Source organism: Haemaphysalis longicornis, unplaced genomic scaffold, assembly GCF_048455015.1.
Source record: "Haemaphysalis longicornis isolate Haplotype H1 unplaced genomic scaffold, Haemaphysalis longicornis Haplotype H1 scaffold_91, whole genome shotgun sequence".
Lineage (NCBI taxonomy): Eukaryota > Metazoa > Arthropoda > Arachnida > Ixodida > Ixodidae > Haemaphysalis > Haemaphysalis longicornis.
This window is the reverse complement of record NW_027526462.1, coordinates 654,245-680,929: the sequence shown is the minus strand read 5'-3', so window position 1 is coordinate 680,929 and position 26,685 is coordinate 654,245. Positions and strand designations below refer to the sequence as shown.

At 47.0% G+C, this 26,685-nt stretch overlaps 1 protein-coding gene and 1 pseudogene across 1 annotated transcript in view; one reads left to right on the top strand and one right to left on the bottom strand.

The window, feature by feature from the left end:
* Nucleotides 1–4,286, top strand: part of LOC144154788 (transmembrane protease serine 11D-like) — a 39,458-nt gene extending 35,172 nt beyond the window's left edge. Inside the window, exons 5-6 of the mRNA XM_077685889.1 lie at nucleotides 1,057–1,196; nucleotides 4,095–4,286. Coding sequence (XP_077542015.1) covers nucleotides 1,057–1,196; nucleotides 4,095–4,286 — 332 coding nt within the window. The remainder of the gene's footprint in view (nucleotides 1–1,056; nucleotides 1,197–4,094) is intronic.
* Nucleotides 4,287–16,074: 11,788 nt separating this feature from the next.
* Nucleotides 16,075–17,145, bottom strand: LOC144154787 (calcium uniporter protein, mitochondrial pseudogene; annotated as a pseudogene).
* Nucleotides 17,146–26,685: the final 9,540 nt, after the last annotated feature.

Here is a 26,685-nt window from a genome sequence, read left to right as displayed (position 1 = left end):
AAATCGGGCGTTTTCGCCGTCTGCAATGACATCACAGGGCCTTGTTTACAGTTAGTGAAACTTGCGCCACCACACCACGGCAAGCCGTTTTCTGCTTTTGGTTTGTTTGTGAACGTATTTGTACCTGGCTTGTTTTGTTAATGCCGACAGTCGTTTCGTGAAACATAGTGCTCGCCCGACAAATACGTCACGTAAGACATCGTCGCTTGCGTCAGTCGGCCAGTGTCGTCTGAAACAACCCCAAAGCCGCGCAGTCCTGTGCAGCTAAACCAAGCATAGTGCGCACAGTACCAACAGCAGCATACGCATAGGTACTTCTATGTTTACGTGTGCTTTCGTAACTTCCACTGTTCGTCCCACCATTCTTAGGGCTTGTAAAAGAATGTACGTGCCCTACATTTAAGCGCAAATAACTCGTTCGGCAAGCCTATAAGATATGCCTAATTTGCGTTTGCTTTTACCGCCCTCCGCCAATCGCAGAGCTGTCTGGTATGACATCATAGGCTCTGTTGCGGGAAATGAGCTAGTGGGTCGCATGGCCAATCCTTTTTTTTTTCCTAATTCTGTACTTACTTCAGCGAAGTTTACCTTAAATACATGTGGTGTCAGTATGATTCTAAGGAGGCAATCTTTTGAATGAACCAAACTAGTGTTTTCTCTTTATGGCTCCTTTAAAACACTCGCACCAATGCCGGAGCTTAAAACATAAAAAAAAGATAATTTTAAAATTCCAAACTATGTTCATGAATAACTTCTGGGTGGGCTTTGATGGGTCGCTTGAAACCGACTTCCCCTTCACAATGACCAACTAAGCGTTTCCCAAGACCAATGTGCTTTCCCACAATCGCTCATATATAACAGTATCATGAAGCGCGCCGTACAAAAAATAACGCCTGACTGGGTATACCGTGTTGTACTACGTGAAACGAAGCAAGTGAATGATTGATCATGGCGAGTACACCTGCGGGCGATTGCGCCAGTATACGCGGCGCCCTCATTAATCAATCAATCTTAGTAAGTTTGTTCTGACCCACGCTTAATAACTCTTCTTTGCAGCGGAGCCAGAACAAAGTACGTTATACCGCGGCTTCTTGCGAGGCATGGACGGAGAAGACTGTTACCGGAGATTTAAGGCCTATGGATACGACGACCTCATAATGTTCTGCGCCGAAAGGGACCGGTCAGCACTGTGCGAGGTGAGACACTGAAACGAGTAAGGGAAAAATAGTTTGCACGTGTAACGTCATAGGAGAAGTACACGAAACTAGGATATCTTAATATGACTAGCCGATGTAAAACTCCCGGCAAGGAGATTTTACGGTGAATGGACCGTTTTTTCCGGCCTTCACACGAGACATAAAAAACTCGTTATAACGCAGTCTATTCCCATTGATTTATTCTCAAGGCACAACGCAGAACGTCGGACATAACCAGCGGTATGAAGAGCTAGTCACTCTTCATTGCTCTTTCTGAAACAGTGGCGCAAACCACTTCCAAGAGAGTGGTGCATTGAGTACGTGTATAAGCAGCATAGGGCCTTCGGGTTACTTGAGTTCGGCAGCGCCAGCGGTTCGCCGCCGCCATTTTGGCGTACGCCTACACGCGAGCCGGGCGCTGATAACCAATTTTTGCTATTCCGGCCCCGCTGAGGTAGTTGAAGCGCGCCTGAACCACCTCATCGCTGTGGGCGGTGAAGAAGAAGTTTGGCTTTTGTACTCTACATCCTCCGCAGGTGGCCATTGGCGTGGCTTTATTCGGCACGCACGCGCCTTCCTCCCCTAACCGACAAATGCCATGTAGACAAGCGCTCTTGACATATTAGTTTCGCCACTAAAAATGGCTGTATATATATATATATATATATAGCCATTAAACAACTCGTTGCATTCAGCTTTTATGGCTATCTTAACATCGCCGCACTAATATTGATTGATTATATAGAGATGTGGAATATTTTTGGGAGCCAGGTCCTTGTCACAATGGAAAATATCTATGGGAGCGAAGACTTATCATTGGAACTATTGTTGGACAGGCATGATGTATTATAAACAGGTAATTACCTGGTAGCTTCCTTGTAACTTGCTGGCAAAAACTCTGACAGACAACCATTCGAAGCGTTTTTTCTGAAATGGTATACACAGAACAAAGAGCGAATCTTGAGCTGTCTGGAAAAAAACCGCCATTCATATGAGGCATCGTTTTGCAGCGCCTTTTAGTCGTCGGCCCAGACTGAAGCAGCACTGAACAGTCCTTGTTGTAGTGTCGTATATTATGTATGTAGTAGTACCCCCATATTATTTAGTACCCACATATTTTGTAGTATCCGTATTATGTAGTATCATATTATGTAGTAGTATGTAGTATTATATAGTATATGATATTGTGTAGTACCGTATTATGTAGTACCCGCATGTTATGCTACTTTCCATGGACGTGCAGTGTATGTTTCGTAAGCGACCAGGAGCTCTTAGCCACATCATACGGGAGTACGAGAACAATGCTGACGTGCCACCTTTATACCCCACCCATATGCAGTGGGATATACTGCTATCCACCTTCCACCTCAAGATAAACTTCTGCTGTTCGAAAGGGCCAGTCGGGCTATGAAGGCACACGGTTACCTAAAAGGAGGATCCACCCACCCTCTCCTATCTCAACATATCATTAAACTATCAGTACTTTTACGGAAATTAACAAAAGTGATAGGCAGATCGATACAAGGGAATAAATGCGTGACGGTTTGTGTGCGTGCATAAGCGAGGTTGTGCGTCGATAATCACAAAAGCACCGGCAGCAGACAGTTTTGTATGAGACAACTACATAAACAACAGCGACAGGTAAACAACAAAAGCAAAGCCCCTTTCTTAAAAGAAACATTGTTAAGACATGAAGCTTCCTTCCTGCAACCTGAGTCAAAGTCACTGTACAAAATCCAAATTGCTTCGGCCATGTCGAAATGCGGCAATCGGATGGACGTCGGCTTCATAACGCGAGGGACATAAGTTGATGGATGATTCATTGTGGTTTAACGCACCGACGCAACGCAGGCGATGAGGGGCGCCGTAGTGGAGGGCTCCGGATTAACTTTGACCACCTGGGGATAAGTTAACGTGCGGCGAAATCTCGAACACATGGGCGTTTTTGCTTTTCGCCTCCATCAGAAAAGCGGCCACCGCGGCCGGAAGTGAAGTGAAGAGCCATTTAAGTGAAGAGCCATTTGAGTGCTCGCCTTGTCGTCGTAGCACGTTCGCAGGATTCAAGCTTAGCCACAGGGCTTTCCGTCGTACTCGTAGCCGCTGTCGTCGCGGCGTGACCCAAAGGCTTCGAAAGCCAAGCGATATATACAGTCATACGCGTTCGAAACTGGTGGACCGCTGGCGCTTGTCATAAATCTCTCCGTTGTTTAGCGCAAAGAAAACTGTAGGTACATTTCAGGCAAAATATACGTAATTAACCGGCAGCGCCCGCGTTTATTCAGTTAGGAGTGCTCGTTGGGTTGGTTTTTATGATAGTAAGCGAAAAAAAAGGGGCAGTGCAACGCCTGCACGTGCGGTAGGAAAAGCAAGCACAAAAAGAACACAACTCCCGCTGGCGCAGTTTTAGGCATGGGGCGTGCGAGCACTGCGTAGGCGGGAAATTTGAGATGCGTTCGGTGGTAGCAGTGATCGGATAACGGCGCTACAGCACATTATGGCGAATCACCGCTCTGCACTTCCGACAGCTTTCACATTGAGTGGAACGGCTTTCATTTTTTCTTGGGGCAATTGATGTGCCTTTGTGGAAACTCATTGTGTAAAATGGTTTTCCTGCAGTGCGATTTGGAAGTAGCGGTTTGAATTTTGGACTTTGACTTATGGTAAAAGTGTTGGCTTTCGATCAGAAAAAGCTTCGCATCTCAATCATCTTTCATTTCACCCACGATCATCGCCATCGTCAGAAAATTTGGCTTTTTGCATCGCATTTCGGCACAACGTCGCCATCAGTGACGCATAGAAAGCTTCGTTTTAAAAATATAAATCGTACAGCAAACGCAATCCTATGCCTTAGGATGAGCTTGCTTAGATGACTAACCCTTCTGCTCTATCTATTTCCAGGGAGATACAGCGGCTCCAGCTTTGGTCAATGGCAAAGACGGACTGACGTACTTGCTCGGCTTGGCGCTGTACGGATATAACTGCGGAAGCGGCGATGCGCCCAGCGTTTTCTTACGGGTTGATGCGTACGCGCCTTGGATCCACCACAAGCTGAACCGGCTTTCTGAATACCATTCCATACCTGTGCCGTGAAGGAGAATAAGTGAATGGCTGAAACACGCAATAGAATGGTTAATAAAAGAGGTTCAAGAACAAACAATGTCGAGTGTGCCTAATGACATCTGACGTTCAAAACAGCTTCGGGCACCGAGAGATGTCTGCCTTCAAAATTTTCGCTTGGCTCTTTACGCGCGCAGGTGCCCAGGTTTTGGATCAGAGTCCCGGACTACGCATGGTCTGTAGCGTGATTTGTCTTCGAGTGTAGCATGGCTTGCGGTGCCACTCAGTTTGCCAATTGTGGCTGGTGCCAAAGTGATATCGGGGGACTCTCATGACGGACTGTATTAAAAGAGTAGTGATACGAAACTTTAAAGTTGAGATACCTTTGTAAAATGCCTCATTTTTATCAGGAGATCTCTCCCAGCAAGTTTCAGCAGTAACGGTTTAGTATAACTTATTTTAAATCCATAATAATCTTTGCCCGCACGAGAAAGCCCAGAGCGGGCCAGCATGACATCTTCTGCTCCTTGCCCCAAAATGCCGATGTCGGGGCTCCCGTGACGTCTCCGACGCGCCGGCTGCTGTTGGCGCGCGCTGCTACGCCCTGTGTACACGTAATGGTTTTGGGACTGACGTGATGCTGTCCGGGAGCGTGGGGATGGTGAAGACCTTGCCCGGTCTGGGCGCGCGTGCGCGCCTAGTGATTCGAGAGTGATTCGAGATTGAGCCTCGTTGAGCCGCAACTAGTGATTCGAGATTGAGCCTCGTTGCGGAATTCTTTTCCGTGGCTATGAAGCGCGCGGTTCCAGTTTATCTTGTGGTCCATCTTCCCGGCATGCTCTTCAAGTGCATTTGTCACGGTGTGCCCCTTGGTGACGTCGTTGTTGTTCTGTTTAAGACGCCTGCAGAAATTTCTGTTTTCACCAATGCATACCGATTCGCAGTCGGCGCATGGGATTTTGTACACCACACCGGGGAAATGTTGCCGAGGGAGAGGATCCTTTACATTATGCAAGTCAACCCTAAGCTTGTTTGCTGGTACATGCGCGATCTGCACACCACGTTTTCTGAAGACACGAGCAAGGGCTTCACTTACAACTCGAGTGTACGGAACCGCAGCACGCTTGCATTTACACACTGTGTTATCCACGGCTTGACTCTTTGGCTGCAGGTTATGCATGATGAAATTAGTTGTCTTCCTAATAAAATGTTTGGGATACCCATTCCTGATGAGGTCGTGTTCAATGTTCTGGAGCTTTTCCGTCAGGCTGCTTGCATCGGAACAGGTGAGAATGGCTCGTTGGAGCAAAGACCGAACCACTGAGCGCTTGTGAGCTACGGGATGAGCTGACTCGTAGTGAAGGTATCTACAGGAGTGGGCTGGTTTTCGGTACACACTGAAGGCGAGGTCTGTAGGAGCGCCCTTCACAACTGCGTCCAAGAAAGGAAGGCAACCGTCTTTCTCTTCGTCCAAAGTGAACTTGATGGAAGGCTCGACCTCGTTCAGGCAGTCAAGGAAAGGTTGCACGTCTTTTTTCTTGATAACGCAGAAGCAGTAATCGACGTATCTCAGGAGAGAGAGAGATGAAACGTTTATTATTATGAAAAAAGGAGGTGAGCACCTGGGCTGAAATATTTCCAATACCTTGTTTTCAATTGCTTTCAATGTAATATTTGCAGTCGTGACTGAAATGGATGCTACCATACCGCTACCGAAAACTTGCCTGTAGAATTCGCCCTTGTACGAGAAGTAAGTGTTGGACAGGCAAAATCGTAGCCGGGTGCAAAGCTGAGTGACATCGAACAACCTGCGATCCACTAATGTCATGTCCACCAACTGCCTGGAATTTTCTACCGCAAGATTGACAGGAACACTTGTGAAAAGGGGGAAGACGTCACAAGAAACCACTACCTCGTCTGTGTCTGTGTCTTGTTTATTAAGTGATCCGTATTCTGGAGGTGAGTTTCAGTCTTGCCTGACAAGGGAGCCAGGATAAATGCAGCTCTGCCTAATTTGAAAAGAGTAGGCTTTAGTAGCTCACTCAGCTCCACTCCAGCCACGACGGCGGTTTTTGTCCAAAAAAGGCAAAAAAGTAATTCAAAGCTTTCGAATTTCGCAGTCCGCTGACGTTATAAGGGCAGAAATGACGTCATATGGGCCAACACTATGAACACAATTTTGAGTCTTTTAACCGCAAATAGACATTCAAGTTATGCCATCAAACATAACTTGAAGCCCCATAACATGAGGCCAGTCATGTGTCTTGGCGATAGATTAGTTCGGCGGCCACCAATCCCACCAACAAGATTCTGTGACGTCATGAAAAGTTGCAGTAAAGTGGCTAGAGAGTCTGCATGGCTTCAGATGTTCTATTTAAAATCTCAAATAATTGTTCTAAATTTTGCGGTAATATGGGAATCATTGTTATCGGCACATGCGCTCTTTCTAGCGGCCCAACTTTTATTTTGTCTTCTTTGTTTTTTTTAAACTATCGCCGTATTTTCCTCACTAGGTTTTAGCAGTAGCATCAAAACCTAGGACATGGGGCTTCGGTACGTCTCGTAATGTTTTCTGTTCACACGAAGATGGATGGATCGAAGAAGCGGTACTGAAAAGGCAAACATGCCTACTGGAGTAGGCCGAAACGACACAGGCTCTATGATGGGGCGCTAATAACAACCGTGGCTGGATATGTCGGCCAAATGAGAACCTAGACACTGCACTAAATGTGCTACCACTTTTTTTTTTTTTGCACTCCCTCCCTCGGTTGATCGGCTTTTGCGTGGGACCACAAAAACCAAGCAATACTCAGGACGGGATGAAAGAAGAGGCTACACCCATATGCGCAGACTACAAAAAAAGCGTTTGTTTGCCGCACGGCAATATAAAAGAAAAGGCTCCTACACGTTGAGTGGAAAACGAAAAGCCACACAAATATCAAAACGTATGTACGACAAACACATTTGCGTCATCGTGACATCAGTTTGATCATTTCGCAAGGTCAAGTTAAAGATTTAGACAGCAATAAGCTCTTTCTTTTTGTGCTCACAACATCAGCGCCACTCTGGTGTATCGTGTAAGTCCCGCCGCGGTGGCTCAGTAGTTAAGGCGTTGCGCACCTGCGACCAAGCATGCGAATTCGACCTCGACCATGGTGACTGCTTTTCGTGTGGAAAGTAAAAGCAAAAATACCCCTGTGTGGACATTTGGGCACGCGGTAAAGGTTCACAGGTGGCCCAAAATCAATCAAGAGACCTCAGATGGAGTCAGGGTACAGGTGTATCTTGGGTGTGAGGAGCCCTAAAGGCTGGTTCCAAGAGAGATCGCACGTGCGTGACCACCTAAATTTTTTGTTTGTACGGCGAAGCTTTTTAAATAAATTATTTTTCGTGTACGCAGTTAAACATACAAAGAAAAGGCCGAGAAAAACCTACTTAAGCAGATCGGCCAAGAATGCGAGCATAGCCACTAAGGGATATTGGCCAAGACTGGCCAAAACGAGCATACCCAATAAAGGGATGGTCCAAGGTTGGCCAAAAAATAAAAAAATGCCTTTGAAAACTCCGTGTAGCCGCTCACAAGTGGCATTTGAGTCAACTGGTATTACGTTCAAAGGCCTTCGACACGCTCGCGTACCCCGGTTATTACACCATCAGCAGTTCACGTAACATCGGCGTAATAATAGCTCGTATTCTTACACGAGAGACGCCACTACCTTCGATGACCAGATTCTTGGCCACTTCACGTGGTTGTCTCGGCCAGAAGTCGGTATGGCGGAAATGTTTTGCTCCGCGTTTGCATCCACGAGTATGTACCTACATTAAAATACTTTACCTGCAGTGGTTGCTTAGCGGTTGTGTTTCTCGAGCACGCGAGTTTGATTCACGGCCACGGCAGCCCTATGTCGATGGGTGGGACATCTAAAAGCAGGTTTTCTGAATTAATCCCTTTCCCGCTAGGGCATTCCTTGTACTCGTATCTTTGGCTAGCTATACCCCATAATGTAAAATCTTGATGCAGTACATAAAATGCAATTCAAATTACAGCATAGTGAGCAGCACACCTAACAAAACACGTTTTTTAAAACAATGCGAACAACGAGCATAAAGAAGCGCGTAAAAAATTGGCCGCGTATCTGCTCCTTTCGTTGCAAATGTCGACAAAAGGAAAAAGTATTTGTAGACATTTGTCAAGTAAATGTTTCCCTTTGCTTTCCCGCTCAAATCTCATGTTGTTCCTCTTGCGTCGCGCTCTTCACAAGGTAAACACACAAAAGGTTTGCTCAAGTCAATTGACCGCGTTCCACTGCTCCAGGCCGGGTGCCTCGATGCCAGCGCTGCCGTACGGCGGAGACACGCGTGAATCGAGGCGCCCTACTTCAACGTATATAGAACCGCGTTGCCCTAGTCCACGAGCGTTCCAAGCAGAACGTGGAACCGATCTAGTGGAACCTTTTGCAACTGTTGCCGCTGGATTTCTCAAAATGCCGCCAGAAGCTATAGTGGCGCGGTTGACAGCAGGCGACAATGGTAATTTTTTTTTTGCTGCATTGGATGTGGTGTTTCATTTCGCAAAAATCAAGCATCCATGAATTGCTTCATAAAAGAGCCCTGTAAATATCCCTTGTGTATTCATTTTCTGTCTTATATTTGAGTAATGTCTTGTTGCGGTTCAACAATGTTTACAACTTTGAACATATAAGCATGACTTAGACGTTTCAATTTGGCTGTGAGTATATAAGACTACTGCGCAGACTTCGTTTCACTTCGGCCGGATGGCGGAATCGAGTCACAGACAGACAGACAGACAGTACAGACAGACAAAAATTTCTAGGTTTAAGTAACCCAAGAAAGACTGTCGTCTTTAATAAACTCAGAACAATATTGGAAAAAATAAAAGGGCGCTAAGCAGCGAAGACGAAGTAGAAACACACACTACATACAGGTGCCAACTTCCAAACGCGAGGCTTGCCTCAAGGATCCGTTCTGTCATCTGTTTTATTTAACGTGTTACTCAGCGAGGTTCCCGTCATTGCGGGCGTACAGTGTTACTTGTATGCTGAAGATCTGGCAGTTTTAGCTATTTAAGCAATACACATGTCTTGTTTCAGTCACTGCAGCTTTATATGTCGGCCTAAGAATCATGGCTGGATGGCCTCTGCCTATCCTTAAAAGTCGACAAGTGTGCCCTCTTGGCATTCCCAGTGAAAGACCCAGTTTCTATAGATCTAACATACAGACAGAAAATAATACCACAGGTTAACTCTCTGTAATGTTGTCACGAAGCCAGAGACGACGCAGTTGTCTTGAAGAAAAACACGTTTATTGGAGCGAACTTTTGCTCCCCTAACAACTCAAAGAATACACAGGCGGCGAAGCAGCAGTCAACAAAGAGACGTGTGCGAGCGAGCGTCGACGATCGCAATGCCGTGGCGTCTGCTCTGCAGGCTTTTATCTTTCGGCGAGAGTGTTTCTGGAACCGTCGATTTACATCCAGAACATTGTAGATCAGAGAATATCATTCCGCACTAGTGACGTTAAGACGAAACAGTCTGCTTATCTGAATGACATAGCCCATGCGGCATAAAAATAAAGAATGCAAGACCCGCTTCGCTTGACATAGATAACAGGGCCGGTCGTGACCGGGCAGTAAAAACAAACAATAAATAAACAAACAAACGCATACATGGTTCGCGGCAATATCTAGGAGTGTATGAGAGCACTCTGAATTGGCGTCCTCACATTGACTTAAGGGAGAGAGCGGTTTCCCTGTTAAAGAGAGTTTGTAATAAGAAATCGAGTATGCGCAGAGACGTCCTCCTTCTGCTCTATCGCCTGTACGTGCGCCCTATTCTGGAATTCGGCTGCATCCTTTTTAGATGCAACGCATCTCTTTAACTCGCCTTGTCCCGCGTTGTCGCGGCGTAGTCCGCATCCCTCCCCCATTCTCCTCGCCGCGGCAGCTGCGCGCTCCGCCGCTCTCACCGCAGCGCCATCTGTGCGTCAGTGCGGTCAGCGCGCAGCTTGCGCTCGGCTGCGCTCACTCCCGTCGCCGTGCCAGCTGTGCGTTAGCGCGCAGCTTGCGCTCGGTTAAAAAATTTACACCATCTTCCCGCGAGGGGAACCATGGGGTAGATGCGACGCATCGGGGGTGAACATGCTGCGTAAATAGGATACACAACAACAGCAATCCACACGCTGACATGGCTAACATAACGGAAGCGCAACGGCAACCCACGATGCGTCGCATCTACCCCATGGTTCCCCTCGCGAGAAGGTGGTGTAAATTTTTTCTAGTTATCCGTCCTACAAGCTCCAACCATTGATTACTTTAGGAAGGCAAGCTTTGCGATTGTGTTTGTGATTGCCAAGGTACGTCGCCATTCGGGTATTGTGCTGGGAGGCTCGAATCCTTCCTCTGATATCTCGTTTCAAGGTGTTGAGAGTAGAAGCATACCTTCGTTCAATGGAATTGCCTATATCGTGATCACAAATGGTTTTTGTACACTTCACAACGCCATTTTTTGCCCAGCCATGGCCCACGTACAAGCGTCCACAGGTGGTGTTCGTCCACCCTTGCTCGCCCCTTTAAATATCAACATATTATCTGTACCTACGTTTCACCATCGCACTGCGATGGTGGACATTGATTTCGACAACATTTTTCCCTCCGATGCCAAATGCTTGCCGGAGAGAACGATATCTGGCCTTTTAGCAAACTACCTAGAAGAGTTCCCGACAAATGTGGTTATAGCCATAGATGCTTTTGTTCGAGACAAAAAACTGGTGTAGGTATCTTTTCACCTGCGCTTGACTTCATCTTCCAAATTTCACGTCAATATATTTGGCAGAATATTCGGGAATCACGTTCGCTCTCCGAAAGCTCAGCGAAGAGTATTCCCAGGTGATCATTGTGACGGATTCTTTTTCGGTCTACTCGGCTTTCTCTTCACCAACCGTTTCTCCACTTCGCCGATCGCTGTCGATGCTTATACCGGCACATGTCTGGGAAATCCGTCTGGTCTATGTCCCAGGGCACAGAGGTGTTGAACTTAACGAAACCGCTGATAAAATGGCAGGAGTAGCACTGAATGGTCCTCTGGTTGATACTGTACCCCCGATAGCCTACGTTGTTGCAACTAGGTTTCGAAGGTACAGTTCGCTGAACAGCTTCCCAGCAGACAGTATCGCTGGCTGCCCTGACATTGAGCATCTCCGGTACTCTTGGAAGTGTGACTTTGCGCACTCTCGACTGTGCGAGGTCACACTGACTTGCTTTGGCTGTCGAACACCTAATTTCAATTTTTATCTACACCGTGCACGCATAGCGCTATCGGCCATGTGCGGCTTCTGTCAAGAGGAGGAAACAATTGACCACTTCCTGTTGTCTTGCCTGCGGTTCTCCTCCCTCCGAAATCGTTACCTGGAGGTTCCCTTCCGGCGCCTGAGTCTCGCCTTTTCGGTGCCTAATTTATTGTCATATTGGGCAGTCGGGCTTGGTTATTGCAACGGGGATGTCTGTCGTGCTCTTCACTCTTTTATTGCCGAATCAGGTCGTTTGTTGCGTTAATCAATCGCATCAACCAATTTTCAATCGTTTATTGAAATACCTGTTGGACCAGCAGTATTGAATTTTTTTTTGTTCCAGAATTGTTAGCATCACTGTACCCTATTTTCCCTTAGCTTGAAACTAATTCAAAAGTTCCTTCAGCAGTGAAACCACAATCAGATTTTACCAATCCTCCAGAGTGGGTACGCGCCCTTCTTGTCGTGGGTCCAACCAACCAAACAACTGTTTGTTCATGAAAACCACGCCTACTTATACACCGGCCAATAGTACAGATTTGATTAGCTTTGTCTGCTTAGCGCCCCGTTTATTCTTTCGAATAAGCATGCACCAACTAGCTTAACAAGTTTTGTTAAGTCATAACATTACTTTTAATGCTCCTTTCTACACTTCACGTTGGAACTATTGACGGCCAGGGCAATGAATTCAAGCCCAAGCCGGGACCGGGCCGACGGCGTCCAGCCCGATCCCGGCCCTGGCCCGCGGCATTGAGCCGGGGCCTGGCCCGGGCCTGCCGATAATTGACTTCCGCCCGGCACAAGTTATAGGGCCAGCCCGGGCCCGTGCACGGCTATAGTCGGAATTTAGGCAAATACTATTCTGTTCCTTGCACTCCTATCGCCCAATTTTGAGAAAATGAGAACGGATTTGAGGTGAAGAAGGGCTTTTATAGCGTTTTTATAATGCCTATAAATTCCCATTTTGGCGTTTGCGCCCAAACACCCATAAACACCTAAAAAGGCTTATTTTCAAAATCGGTGCCTATATGTACACAATTTAGCTTTAAGTTTTGGTTTCGAGTCCCGCTGGAGGTCGTGATACATGTTATCGGGCAGCCTTGACTTTGCGGAACTACCGTAAAGTTCCGGACAAACGCCCACCCAAATTTCATACATATGAAGTGAACAATGCGGGATGGGCGATTTTTCGGGTCAGGTGCAAAAAACTACAAAAAATGGCCGCACCGCCAACCAAAACTGCGGAGATATCAAGAAAAAAATACCAGATGGGCTCCCTTTCGGCTCAAGTGCGGAAAGGACTAATAAGTGACCGCATCAACACATTAATAGGTGATGCGCGTTTCTTTTGGTCACTCATCAGCGCTAAAGCCATAGATTTTGGGGGGTGGGCGATCTTTGTGGTCTTTTAGTACATGAAATATTTCACCCTTAAGGGGGGATAGGGGGGGGGCGATGTTTCGGGGGTGAATGGTAGCTCGGAACTTTACGGTATATGGGGTATGGCGTTTAAACCTAGTCCTCCAGTTCAAACAATTCCCTGAAAAGAACAACTCGCAGCAGCGAAAAGAAACGCTCATTCTTAGTGACAAGAGAAGCTATTTTGAATCCTAAATTCTGGAGACCGCTGTACTTATCCATCGTTTCCACAATTTTCACGGTGATTCTTAGACAAGGTTCAGCGTGCTCTCCAACGAGATTTCTTCAAGTATTTGCCCTCGCATCCTCTTTTATAGAAGCATACTTAAATGCGACTATATTTTTAACGCCGCCTCTGAGCATCGAACCCCTCTTTGTTTGCAGGTCACTCTTACATTGAAAAGCCAAAGGCGAAGCAGCGCTGCGCAGCTGCAATTCCTTACACCTTAAAACTCAGGCTGCCGGTGGACTCTAAAGCACGCTTTTCCATCAAAAATATGTTGGGCTAGTAAAGACATTTCGCACAAGGCTGTTTGAATCGATGGGAGTATATTTTGCTGTGTTGGGAGGCTTTGACTGTGCGTTCCGGTTAACATCATTGCCTATAAGAAAATTGCCAGAAAACGTTAGCTTTTTGATAAATCGTTGTCTCTCTTGAGTTTGTTATTTGGTCTGTTTTTGTGGTATCGTAAATAATTTGCGGCAGGCAGACATGCAGCAGCGCTTTTACTCATCAGTACTCCCAATTCTCATGTACCCGTTTTCAGGCCTGTTTCACTCTGTTCGACGCTTTATCAAGCGACAAGGGCGAATGACCAGGAACGTCAGCAGTGTGCGCCTTCAAATAAGCCAATGGAGCGTTAACAAAGAGGGGAACAGCGGAAAATGGACGAAACGCACGACAAAGTAAAAATGCAAGCTGTTTTGCGCTGTTCCCTTTGCGTTGTTAATTATGCACCAACTCGCCCAAGCGTCAAGAATACCAATGGATCGCCATTAGTTTAGCAGTTTTATGGGACAACTGCATGGGTATGCTGAGCTGTTGGCGCCTCTGCACCATCGTTTACGATAAAATATTTTGTTTTCCTGCAACCGATACAGGTCGTACAAGCCTTCATTTGAAATTGATTACATTTATATATATCTTTATGCTGCTGTATGTACGGCGTTGGACGCCTAATGTACTGTTTTGCCTGCCTATTTCTGGCCCCTAAAACGCGTTTTTTTGTTGCTTACAAATGCGGCCTCTAACGGTCGCGCATTCAAATCTGACTATTTGCTGAGAATGGCCGCCGGTGGTTCTCACACGGGATTTATGCAGCAGATACAGCTCTGCACGTTCAGCTGCTCCTGTTCACTGTTAATACCATAGGAATGGCGGTATCGTTTCACAGTGGCGAATGTTTTTCCGGCGAAGACAAAAACGACAGGCATCATGTCAGGTATGAACCTGGACAGCCGTATCCAGTTAATCGGGTGACGATATACCACACTAAAGCTATTCAAAGGGTACCGATAGTGACACCATCTGCGGGAGTGCCCCAGAAGGGTTCACTACTAAACGCTATAAAAAGAAAATTGTTTCAAACGCCATTTACGCATTAGTTGGCTTAGTTTTCCGGGAATTAGGTTTACTTAAATCACCTTGGCCAGAACAGGTCTATCAAATTCCCATTCTCTGCGTGTAGCAGGCACCTCCGACTAAAACAGATCCCGAACGATATCCACTAACGTGAAATCTAGGGAGGGGCGAAGCATGCAGTGTATAAGTGTACCCTTGGAGCCATTGCGTTTTGTCCCACGGAGATGAAACCGTTGGTGGGTACAAGCATACAGCTTGGCTGTAAGTCTCCTGTCTGCAGCACGAAGTGTTTTAGCGCAAGGCGTTCCAAAACGAGTGTCCCGGTGTGTTATTTTAGATCGCGTTACGTTCTAGCGTGAGGCATTGGAAAGCGAGTGTCCCGGTGTTTTAGTACCGTGACTGCATGATACTACGACTACATGAGAGGACTACAACATGAGACGCCGACAGCCCGAGCCACCACGGGACTTCGCCCCAAAATTCCCAAAGCAGCCAAACCGGGTGCGTGCCAGCCTCACCATGCAAGTGGCTGAGTAAGGCGGGGTACAGCGGTCTGTGATTCCTTTTGGGTAAGTGACAGCTCAACGTTAGTCCCAAGGTGAACATTTCAGGTCTGACGTTGCCCAATGGTACCTGCATGTTCACGTAAATTCAATTTGACGTTGTTTGGTACCTCATAGGGCTAAATCTTCATGTTATCTGGGATAAACACCATTACAGGGTTAACAACATACCCACATGGATCGATCGACCTGTGACATGACAATTGTAGCAGCCATGAAGCAAATGCGGACTCGGTGAATTGTTTTTTCATGTGTGTATATATGTTTATCGTGTAGATTAAAATTTCAGTTGCTAGACAGCGCGTGTCCTGTCTCCCACCTTTTCGTAGCCTGTTGTCTTTGCGTTGTTTCCATTACCAGTCACCAAAAGCTCACCTGCGATTCGTCAGTTCCTATGAGGATGAGCCGACCGACCCTTGTTTTGTAACGAGAAAACGAAAGTGTTCGTGTAGCCTGCAATTTCCACACGACGTTCATCCTTACTATTTAGATCAAAATTATTTCGGCAGCACTTTTCCAGAAACTGCGTTAGAAATGCACCAAAGTGAAAACCTTCTTTCTAACCTTTTTTTTTTTATTTTGTCTAAAATCAGTTATCTACTGGAGAATTCAAATTTTGAAGAACACCTATTTTTAGCTTAGTTTTGCTGATTCACATATTCAGCGCAGGCGATCGCAGGGTGTTCGGTCGAGTTTATAGCAGCTCAAGCGCAGAACCTGAATAGTTTCCTCCAACGATTGGCCATACTTTTAAAGCCCCTGCCGTACACCGAAGGCAGCGGCGGGTACATAACATCGAGTGCGCCTAAATCATCAACGGGCAATTTCGTGCGCTGCTAAGAAAATAGGACAAAAATTATGGGTTGAAGCACGGAAACCCAAATCCTTAAAGAGAGCCTGATAAAAGAGGGGGGGCGGTGGGTGGGATTAACTAGAAGGAGCGCGTGAACAGCTAGCTGCGGTCCTTGACGGGCGAACAGAGCTCGCGCATAGGTAGGTGCTTCTGCAGCGGGTCTCTGAGGCGGCGCAAGTCTTCTTCGATCTCTGTGAGCTCATTGCATAGGTCGTTGTAGCGCGACACATCCATGCCCCGACGCCGAGCAAATTTGTAGAAGGCAATCAGAAATAGGCGGTTGCGCACATCAGGAAGCACATAGTCCTGTCGAGTGACCACGAAGTACGCGTACATGGCCATCGTAGTGGCGTAGCCCACGAAGTAGCTGACGGGCTCCATGATGTCCCACGAGTACTCCCACCAGGTGAGCCGAGCCAAGACGCCGAACTGGACGCTCATCAGACCCAGGCCCAGCCATGACAGGAACGTCGTGCGACGCCGGGACAGCGTCATCAGCTCCTGCTTCTTCTCCTCCAGCGGTACGAGCTGCTCCTTGACGGCGTACAGGCGGTCCAGGAGTTTACGCTCCTGCTCTAGCTGGTGTTCGCTCACGGTCAGGCTCTCGTACAATCGGGCCACCATCATCTTTAGGTCTGTGAGCGTCTGCGTCTCTTCGCTAGTCAAAGGCTCTACCGGTGGTGGTTGAACCAGGAAGACCTTGTTGTTTATGGTGAGGACGAAGTTTTCTCGCAGGAGAGACACAATTGGTGATGTCGACGCAATGCGAACGCCGTCGGCGGAGGTGACGTGGACGTCGTCCACGGCCTGGTCTTCGGCGCAGATGCTCCGCACAAGGTCGCCCACCGTGCTGCCCAGGGGCTGAAGAGTGAAGCGACAGCGGTCGTGGCGCGATGGCAGCGGCACCATGATCTCCAGGAGGCCGTCCTTGTACGCCATCGTTACTTCTCCGCTGATGGGCATGTCGCTTGAAGTGTGGACGCCGCGCGTCGGTAGGCAGCGCAAGGACTGTAAGCTCCATTCCGTATTGAGGGCCTTGTGGTTCGAAGACGCATTCGAAAATTTGCCCATGCAGAACTTGGCAGGCTTACTAGATTTGGCCCCATTACGGCACGGCAAATGCGAAAGCAACAGTCCACAGTTCTGCACCTTCACCCTCCGAAACGCCATCCTTCTTCGTTCTCTCCGCACCAGCCCGTCCACTCTGCCATCGGCTGGGAGGATAGCCTTCGACGGGGACAGGGCCATGTGAAAAAGAGAAGACAAAAATGAAGCTGTTTGCTGAATGGGGGGATCGGATGGACGCTGTGATTTTCGATACCATCTAAATATACCACGCAGTGCATTCACTCATGATTTTTGTCACTTGTACTCCCGCCACCTGACACTCATCCACTCAGAGAAATTAGCCCATGGCGATGATAGTTGCCTTGTGTATGTTTGAGACACATTAGATGCTTCCCGTGTGACTTTTCGGACAACAGACCAACCCAATTTGGCCCATGCCCACTGAGGGGATTGTCTATTAAATATTTCACCGGGCACCTCGGTTCGATGTCCAATACATTAAAGGGGCCCTGAAAGGCATTTTGAGCACACTAAATGAAGTAGCACAATCGTTAGATTGGGTCGTCAAGGTCATCTGGGCCAAGTATTACTCTTTTACGCGCAGCGGAAAGCTCACACTTTTGTTGCAAAGTTTGTCGCTTTTTTCTCACCCTTTCCTTCGTGTTTTTGGACGCCGCCATCTTCACATGTCTACATCATCGATTCCCCGATGTTCGTCATGAGCTAGACATCCTGCTATTGGGCGGCTTTTTCACGCACTTCCGGCAAAGAGATGAGTCGTCTGCTCAGCGTCGACTCGCCGGCTGATCTGCCAGCGTAGTGCCGGAGTGCTTGGACATTTTACGACAAACGAAACAAGTGTAAACAAACACTTAACCGTTCGTATTGAATGCAACACGGCCATAACACGACATGGATATTCTCTTACCGGAGTACGTTCCATAAAGAAAGCGTTGAAGCCCCGTGGCACTTCTTTCGTGCAATCGCAGAGAACGCCCTGAGCCGAATGCCCGGGTTTGACGGATATATTTTTTTTTTCACTTCAAAACAATCCAGAGATGCGTTTCGAACGAACACAACGTCACAACATGCGTTGCAAGTCTGAACCGCGATTGACAGACGATGGGTTTGCCTCCTCCTGCCCGTCGTAAATTCGGCACTCACCTCGCGCGCGGTTTGCGGGAACGAACAGCAAGTCACTTAACTCTGGCGCGCAAGCCGAGATGGCTTTTAGCCACGCACACTGCACATACCCCATGCGAGGTTGAGTCGTACGTCGCTCGAGAAAGATAATCCAGACCATGGGAAGCACTATCCACCCGCAGAAGCACAACGTCGCATTTCATCGCGAAACAAAGGCGTCCACAACACACACACCATCGCCTCCTGTATTGCCAAACGCATCTCACACTTCCTAATGAGAGTGAGTGGTACGTCTGCAGTGCCCACATGTCGCGAGGTGGGGCCCCGAGCTGAACCGGGATCACGCAACCGTAACTGACCTCTGGGGCGGTTTGTGCCTTGTTGCCAAGGCAACCGATGTTTGAGATCGCCAAAGAAAGGCGCTCGCTCCAGCGCTAGAAAGCTCAGAGCCGCGCCGGAGCATGTTTTGCCAACGTTGCCGCTCTCCACCACGCGTCGCCCCAAGCTGAACTGGTCACATTATTGAAGCGTTTTCTGCACGGGTTATGTATCGGTTTAAAATGTCTTTTTCACATGGCGCCGGCAGGAATTACCACCACCGCAAAATAAGACCCGGCACCAGCGGGGACGCATCTGATACGGCGCTTTTTGGATAAACAGTGCGCGGTGCATGAAAGGGACCGAGCGCAAGATCCTCCCCAGCGGCTGCGAGTTCGCCGCCGATTAAAAGTCACGTGCTGCACTGCAGCAACGCAAACCGCGAAAGGGCAAGGCCAGGCTACTGAGGCTACCGCACACATGCGGCCAGATTTTTCGTTCGCTTATCCATCCTTGAGCGGTGTGCGGAATTCATGGTGTCAAGAAAACTTGCCCGTAGCAGACGGCAGTCGGAGGAGCGTATTGCGGAAGTACGTCACCGCTGACTAGCGCAGCATCATGGGAGGGAGTGCTCGCCCGCCGTCAGCAGTTGAAAAGAGGAGGAAACGCGGCGCGACGATAATGCGCGGTTTTTGATTTACGATTTCTCAGCTAATACTCATCCCTTTAACAAAATTCTTGCGGGAGGAGATTGCTAATACATTGTCTTATTTGGTTACATGTACATCCATGCATCGGCGGAAGGTATTTCAGGACCCCTTTAACTCCTTTCACCATTGAAGTCAACATAGCCTTTCACCATTCAACATAGCCTTTCACGTCAACATAGCCTTTCGTCAACATAGCCTTTCACCAATTCCTTTCCCCATTGACGTCAATTCAAGCAGCCCCATGCGCTTAATCAGCTCCTCCTGTCTCGTCTCTCCAGTACAGTCCTTCACACCCCGTTATGTGTCGTCCTGCCTAGCTTCTGAGAAGCCGCGGAGAAGAAAACTGTTCGACTAATTCCGGAACCTGGCACCGTATACATGGGTCAGTAGCAGAAAGCCCTGAAATAAAACAACTCAAAGCAGTGTCACTCAACTTCAAATTTGTCGAAGTGTGGAGAAATGATTCACAAGAGGGGCTGCGGCGCCCTCTTTTGAGTAGTTTCAGTATTAGCTCGGCGTGATAGCGAGAGTAGACAGGAGAGGGCGCTGCAGCCCCTGTAAGCGCCTATAAAGAAACACAAGATTGTGGTAAATAATAATTTGTGGTAAATAAAGCATTACCTTCTTACATTTCCTTATTTTGTATTATTGTATCGTTATTTGCGGTTCAACAATGGCAGCCTCTGTGGCAACGGCGCAGCGCAAAGCTAACCCCCAAAACTTTGCATACGAGGAACGTGTGCCTCTGTAGCTCAATGTTTTTGATATTTGCTTCGTAACGCGGAACCCAGGTTCGATCATGACCAGGGGAAGCGGCGATCTTTTCGAAGCTTCTGTTTGGGCGCGTCACGCCACGTGACTGCAATGGCTAGATTCCATCACCCCGGACACGCTACGACGACAAGCCGGACACCTAAAGTCCTCTGCAGCTAAAGGTATAACACGTAAATGTATTTAAACGTACTTTACTTTTACCTAGAAGTAAAGATATAACAGAAATTATTTACACCTAAAGGTATAAATTCAGCCTCGTAATCCGGCAGCGCAGCTGAGTGAAGGGTTACATCGTATTGCCGTGATGCACAAATGAGAACATTCTACCCGCACTTTACAAGCGTGCGCTATTCGTTAAAGAAGAGCGCGTCTGTGCGAGTAGAGTCTAGATACCCAAATCTTTTTAATCTGGTCGTTCCCAACAGAAACACGTTGGGGATGCCGAATTGAACGGGAGCTATGATAGCCAGGTTACAGACTCTCCACTTGACTATGAATTGGAAACCAAAAGTTGTGGAAGAGGGCGTGCCGCGTGACATTTGTGCGTGCTGGGACGTGGCTCGAACTCGTGCACACCACCCGCGAAGAACCCTGGCTCTAGGGAAGCTCTTGCGGGTGCGAGTATGCTTGCTCAAGAAACTCCCACCATAGAAAGAAGACACCAAAGCTCCGAAAGAAACGCAAACACAAAACATGGTGTAGCAGTAAAAAAACCCATCCAAGTAATCCAAGACGAAACACCATCGCCTTTCGTCGACATTTGCAACAACAAGAGCAGATACGGGGGCAATTTTTTTTTGTGCAGTGGATTTATTTCATTTTCTGTCGCAAAAATCAAGCATACATGAATTTTTTCATACAGGAACACTGGTAATATTATTTATGCATTGATTTTCTGCCTGATATTTGGTTAATGTTTTGTTCTTGTTCAACAGTGTTGACAAGAATGAACATTTTCATCGGACTTAGACGTTTAGATTTGGCTGGGGGTATATGAACCTATTGTGCAGCTTCTGTTTCACTTTGGCAGGCTGGCTGAATCGAGTCACAGACAGACAGACAGACAGACAGACAGACAGACAGACAGACAGACAGACAGACAGACAGACAGACCAAAATTTTCCCGTTTAAGTAGCCCAAGAAAGATTGTCGTCTATAAAATTGTTGATAAGTATCATCAGGCTTTCGACTTCAAATCACGTAAGCAGAGTTAAGTGCGTCGATATTTTTTTCTTCATGAATGGCTGGTGCTTAATGACAATAGAAAAATTGCACTGGGTAATCCCACAGCCTCTGAGCTGTTCTTCACCACAAATTTTTATAAATGAATTGACCGTTTTCTTCCTCGGCTGCATTACGGTAGAGAGAAGGTCGAGGGGACTTTTTTGCAGTTGCTAATACCCTCCTACGTTACACTCGTCTGCAGCTTCCATGTATGTTTCGGAAGGCCACATTCAGTATCTTCGTGCAAAACGGCAAACAAAACCAATGGTGTATAGAGTTTTGAGCCAGCGATAACTGATTCCACTTAATCCAGACAGCGAGGCACTATACGCTGCATTATTAAATTCGTTGGCCCCTCGATGTTAAATGCAGATGGCCACCTGGGATTCCTAGAATGTACAAATGCGAGGTTGAAAAACGGTTTCCTGAAAAACGTGTAAGGCCAGAGGCTCTCGCAAAACGAATGGGTTCACGTTTGTCCAGAGCGTTTTCTATGCTACTCTGCATGCTCGCTTGGGCTGTGAATGTTTTATCAAATGAGGAGGTAAGTGACCAATTATTATTTGATTGGCATACTCTGTATCGGCTTTAAAGTAATACATATATTTGAAGGCTATTTACATGTATAGAAGGAACGCTTAGTATCCATATGACAGGTCGGTTTTCTGGCATGCTCGAAAAGGTTTCAGCTTGACATGCTCCACAAAAACCGATAAAAAACAACGCTGACATTCCTATACGCAAGTGAGGGGAAATCCTAAAATTGTGTTGTAAGAGATTAACTTGTCTGTTGGTGCGCCGCTTCTATCATATTTCCTTTTTTAAAATAAGGCTTCTTAGACAACTGCCCCCGCTGTATGCCGACGGAGGTTGATGAACATCAAGAAAGGTAAACTGACAAGACAATTAGCCAAATTAACTAAAAGAAGACTATCTAAAAGAACTAAATGAGTACGTTTTGTACGGAAACACGGAAACTAAAGCGACAAGCGTCTCTTCCATTTAACACCTCCAACACTTCTTAACTTCTGAACATTTCGTACACCAGGTCATACTTTGGCTCGTACCCGCTTTTCGCATTCAACCAATGCAAACTGTCATCGTATTAGAATTATAATTAATGTAATTTTCTTTTCTCTAATACGGCTGACTTTATTTGTAACGGTGTTCAGAAAACCAGAAAGAAACAATAATTGATTCACAGCATGCTGCATTTTTCTAATGCGAATGGCGCAGGAATGTCTTTAGTGGAAAGTTCCCAATTTGTGTATTATGAATCTGTCCTTTTAGAGCAAACTTGGACTTATTCCAGGAACGTGGCATATTTCAGCTTTCAATACTAAAACTAGATACGTGTGCCTATGTGTACACGTTCTTCACAAAAAAAAACAAGCAATGTAACATTGAAGCCGTTCAGTAGGTTGTAAAATAACAATTCATTTTTTTTAAATTCAAAGCACTCTGCCATGTTTAGATCACTTGGCAGTACTAAATCATGAACTTTCAATGCACGAGAACATATAAAAACTCATGCGTTAAATGTGTAAGTGTTGTCAGTAGCGGACACTCGCTAAATCAGTGGTTTCCTTTTTTATATATATAATGCTCTCACGCATAAAAATAATTGACATGGACTTTGTTTTGCTCCATGTAACCGATGAGGTTGCGATTATGTCGTTGCTGTTATTTTGTTGACTTTGTGTTTGAAAGGGGACTCATTTATCTCTGACGCAGCATTATGAAAAGCTTCCCGTGATCCTCAATGAGCAAGGTAAGTTTGGAGAGAATTTGGCGCTCAGCAATGCATACGCCCTCTCACTGCTGCCAGTTTCTAAACAGGCCACTGCTTCTAAACAGCTGAATGGTAGCCGCGGCGAGCGCTTTTTCTGTTTTTTCACGCCGCTTTTTTTTTTTTGCTATCGCCCATAGCAAGCAGCAAATATTCTGAACTCTCAGAGCAATGCGAATATCACTTATGTATTCATGTCTCGCCTCAAATAGTATGCTTAATGCCTTCTATTTGTTCAACAATGTTGGCAAGTAGAAACATTGCCACCAGATTCGGTAGATTAGAAAAACTGCAATATTCCGGTTCACGCGTTCCTTCAACTTGCTGCGTGTGTGCTTGTCGTTTTCTTTCGCCCTCTCTTGGCCACTCCATCTACACATCACTGGGATAGGTTTACCACGCCTCGTCCCATAAAAGCCTTCACTCCTTTATTGATTCCCTGTTCTCCCTAAGAAAAACAACAAGAAAGGTGGGAAAAAAAACCTGCTCCAGCCAAGCTATGGCAGGTTAACAGCCAATAAAAAATAAATAAAAATGGGCGAATTCCCAAAAGTGTTTTTCCATAACAACCAATTTGTAGACGAGAAAAAAACGTGCCTATTTAAGTGCACTTCCACAGAGTGCACTCGGGGAAAATGTTATTCAGGCGCAGCTAAACGGCAAACCGGAATGACACCACCGAACGCACTTCAAGGTGAGTGTGTTTCCGAAACACACTTTACCTGGGCCGGATCGCCGAGTGAGTTGTCTCGGCCGCAGGGGTCCAAAAGTAATCAGAATTTCATTACACTTTTCTGTGCTTGCTGCTATTGCCTTGTATGTGGTTTCCAGGGCTCTGTCAAGCAGCTAAGGCAGCTTATACCCGAGAAACCACACCAGTTTCTGGAAAAAAAAATAAACTCGAATTGAAAAAAAAACATGAGCACTTAGATAATAATAAGTAATGTCACAAGTTATTTATAGATATGCTGTTCAGTTATTTTTACAAAAATAGAAGCGGTGACGAAAAACAAGAAATATAACGTCGCTCTAAACCGCGTGCCAGTGCCGCTTGGTGGTGTTTTGCTCCATGGCGGCCGTTATCCGCGGTGTTTTCGTAGGTGGTTTCTTGTGGCCCTGTGGTTGTGTTCCCGTTTCAGCCTTTACCGTTATATTGCACGCTTTGAGATAATTTCCGCCCAAATATAATGCTGCTGCGATTCACTCTGAAGTGATTAACAGTGAAAATATCAGCGCCGGCGTTCAGTGGCCGTCTCGACTCCGTTTTCTTTTCTTTTTTTTTTTTTTTGGGGGGGGGGGGTCTTGGGCGAGGCGCCGATTGGGATTTTGAACGATGTAGACACAACTTAATGTTTACATTGTTGCTCACGTGATAACTAAAGAAAATGTCAAGGCATTTCGCGTAATATTTACGCCTTCTATCGTCACTGACATCAAGGCTAAGGGCACTGTGATTCGTCGTTTAGCAGCGCGCAGCCAAAGTGTCATTCGGAAAGCCCGAGTACACTTGGCGTAAGTGCACTTAAATAGGCACGTTTGACAGGGGTATAACTGTGGGCTCTGTTCGCTGCAAATGTCGTCTAAAGCCGACAATTCTCGGCCGCACCTACCACGCAACGTTCCCTCTACTCCTCGCGCCCTTCAAGAAACACATAAATGTGCGGAGAGGGACGTTGTTTCCGTGCGCGTTTACCCTCTCTGGAAGCCAGTGCGGCAAGTCACGTACACACATGAACGCCACAGGACCCGTTCTGGAGAGAAAAAAACAAGGGCGTTTGAATAAGCGTCCCTCTCCGCACGTGTGTATGACAATTCACGCTCTTCTCACCTCTCTCTTCGCCCACTGTTGATGCATTAGAAGTTAATCTAATTCATATTATGAGATTGCATGCCCAAAATACATCGCGCCTTCTACGAACACAAGTTCAACCTTCTTTATTCCACGCAACTCCCCTCCTCTACCCCCCCCCCCCCCCCCTCAAGGGCCGGTTTTAAAGCAAAGCTTTCTACATCCACCAGCCAACGGTTCTTTCGCGGCGTCCAGGACAACAAACTCTCAATGCGGCGGACGGCGGGGGAAAGGGTTAGGGGCGGAGGGTTTCACTCACAGACCACACTGTAGATGGCGCGGCGAATTTACCCAGCGTTCACAGCGCGGACGTACCTGCTCACCGGCGGTACGGCTTTGTCGTCTGCTTTAGCGGCGGTTGTTCTGGGCTTGTTTTGGCGCAGCTTCGCGTCCATTGTGCGCTTCCTTCGTACGGCTTGATTAACTTGTTCGACCGCCCCTCCTGAGTAACCCGGACCCGACGGAATTAAGTGGTCGTACGGCAACAGCTTCAAAAAAAGCAGATCTGAAAGAGACAAAACTGCAGAACAAGCAGAAAAGATGATCGCTGGGCGAATGGGACAGTGTGAGGTACCGGCCTGCCTTTCTGCACGTGTCATCTGCTTTATTACTGTTTCTGCTTCCAATACAAGGTCGAGGGCTGCAGTTTCTTGCCAAGGGATTAAGTGGGTATTTAACAATTTTCCCTGACATATCTGTTGTTATTTGTATCTGTAAAAAACGCCGTAACTTGTCCACGCTACTGTCCTCACAAACTCACCACGGAACTCGCGTCCTTTGCATTGATGACGTGTTTGTTGTGAAAGGAGGGCAAAGAAAAGTGTAGAGCAATATCCACGTTTTGGTGCTTGTTTTACTTATTTGGTTTTACTTACTTTTCGCGTAATATTTTAAAATATCGTGATTCTCCTTTTCTTTTTTGTTGTTTTCCGTGTAAATACATTTTTTAAATAAAACTGGCGCATTTGATGCCACGTGCTATATCTCTGCTCCGAAGCGCAGCTTATGTTGCAGGTCGGCAGACTTATTTTAACCATCTGGTGATATTAAACGTGGATCAAAATCTCGATACACGGACGTTCTCGATTCAGAAAAACGGTCGTGGGGAAGGGAGATTGAGGCCACTTGTGGTCAGCAGCTTAGCCGCTGGCTTAGCCAGCAGTGGCTCGATTTCCATCTACTTCAGAAAAACGGTCGTGGGGAAGGGAGATTGAGGCCACTTGTGGTCAGCAGCTTAGCCACTGGCTTAGCCAGCAGTGGCTTAGCCAATGAGCAGTTCCTGCGGTCACACTTGTGAAGTATTAACAATTTGCAGGTGTCGAACCTTTTAAACAAATTACGAAATGGAAAAAGTTTGCGCACATGGGGTGTGGGCTTTTAGTGTCCGCAGTGGAGCGCTCCTGCAACCTGATTGCTTTAATAAATTCGCAGCTAGGGAAGGGCAAAGTCGTCCTAATCCCCTGAAAGCTGCCGAGACTGACATTTCGTTTGATCATCTTGCACTACGCTCGCGCTTCCAGCAGCAACACACCATTGGTACATTGACGCTCATTCATTTCCGCTGTTGTTACATAGAGTGCGACAATGTTCAATTCTCTGGAGGGGAAAATGCGCGAGCGGTACGATGTTGATGTTACGTTATGTTTGAAGGGTCGAACACATGGGCGGAAAAGCACGCGTTCCCACATATGTCTCAGCGCCGAGAACCGGTTTGGCGGCAGATAACCCGCCGCGCCTTCCTCTCCCGTGCGCATCCAATCTGCTAGATATTTTGAAGCGTCGCGTCGGAAACCGCATTACTCGGACGAACATCTGTCCCCCGCTTTTGTACGTGA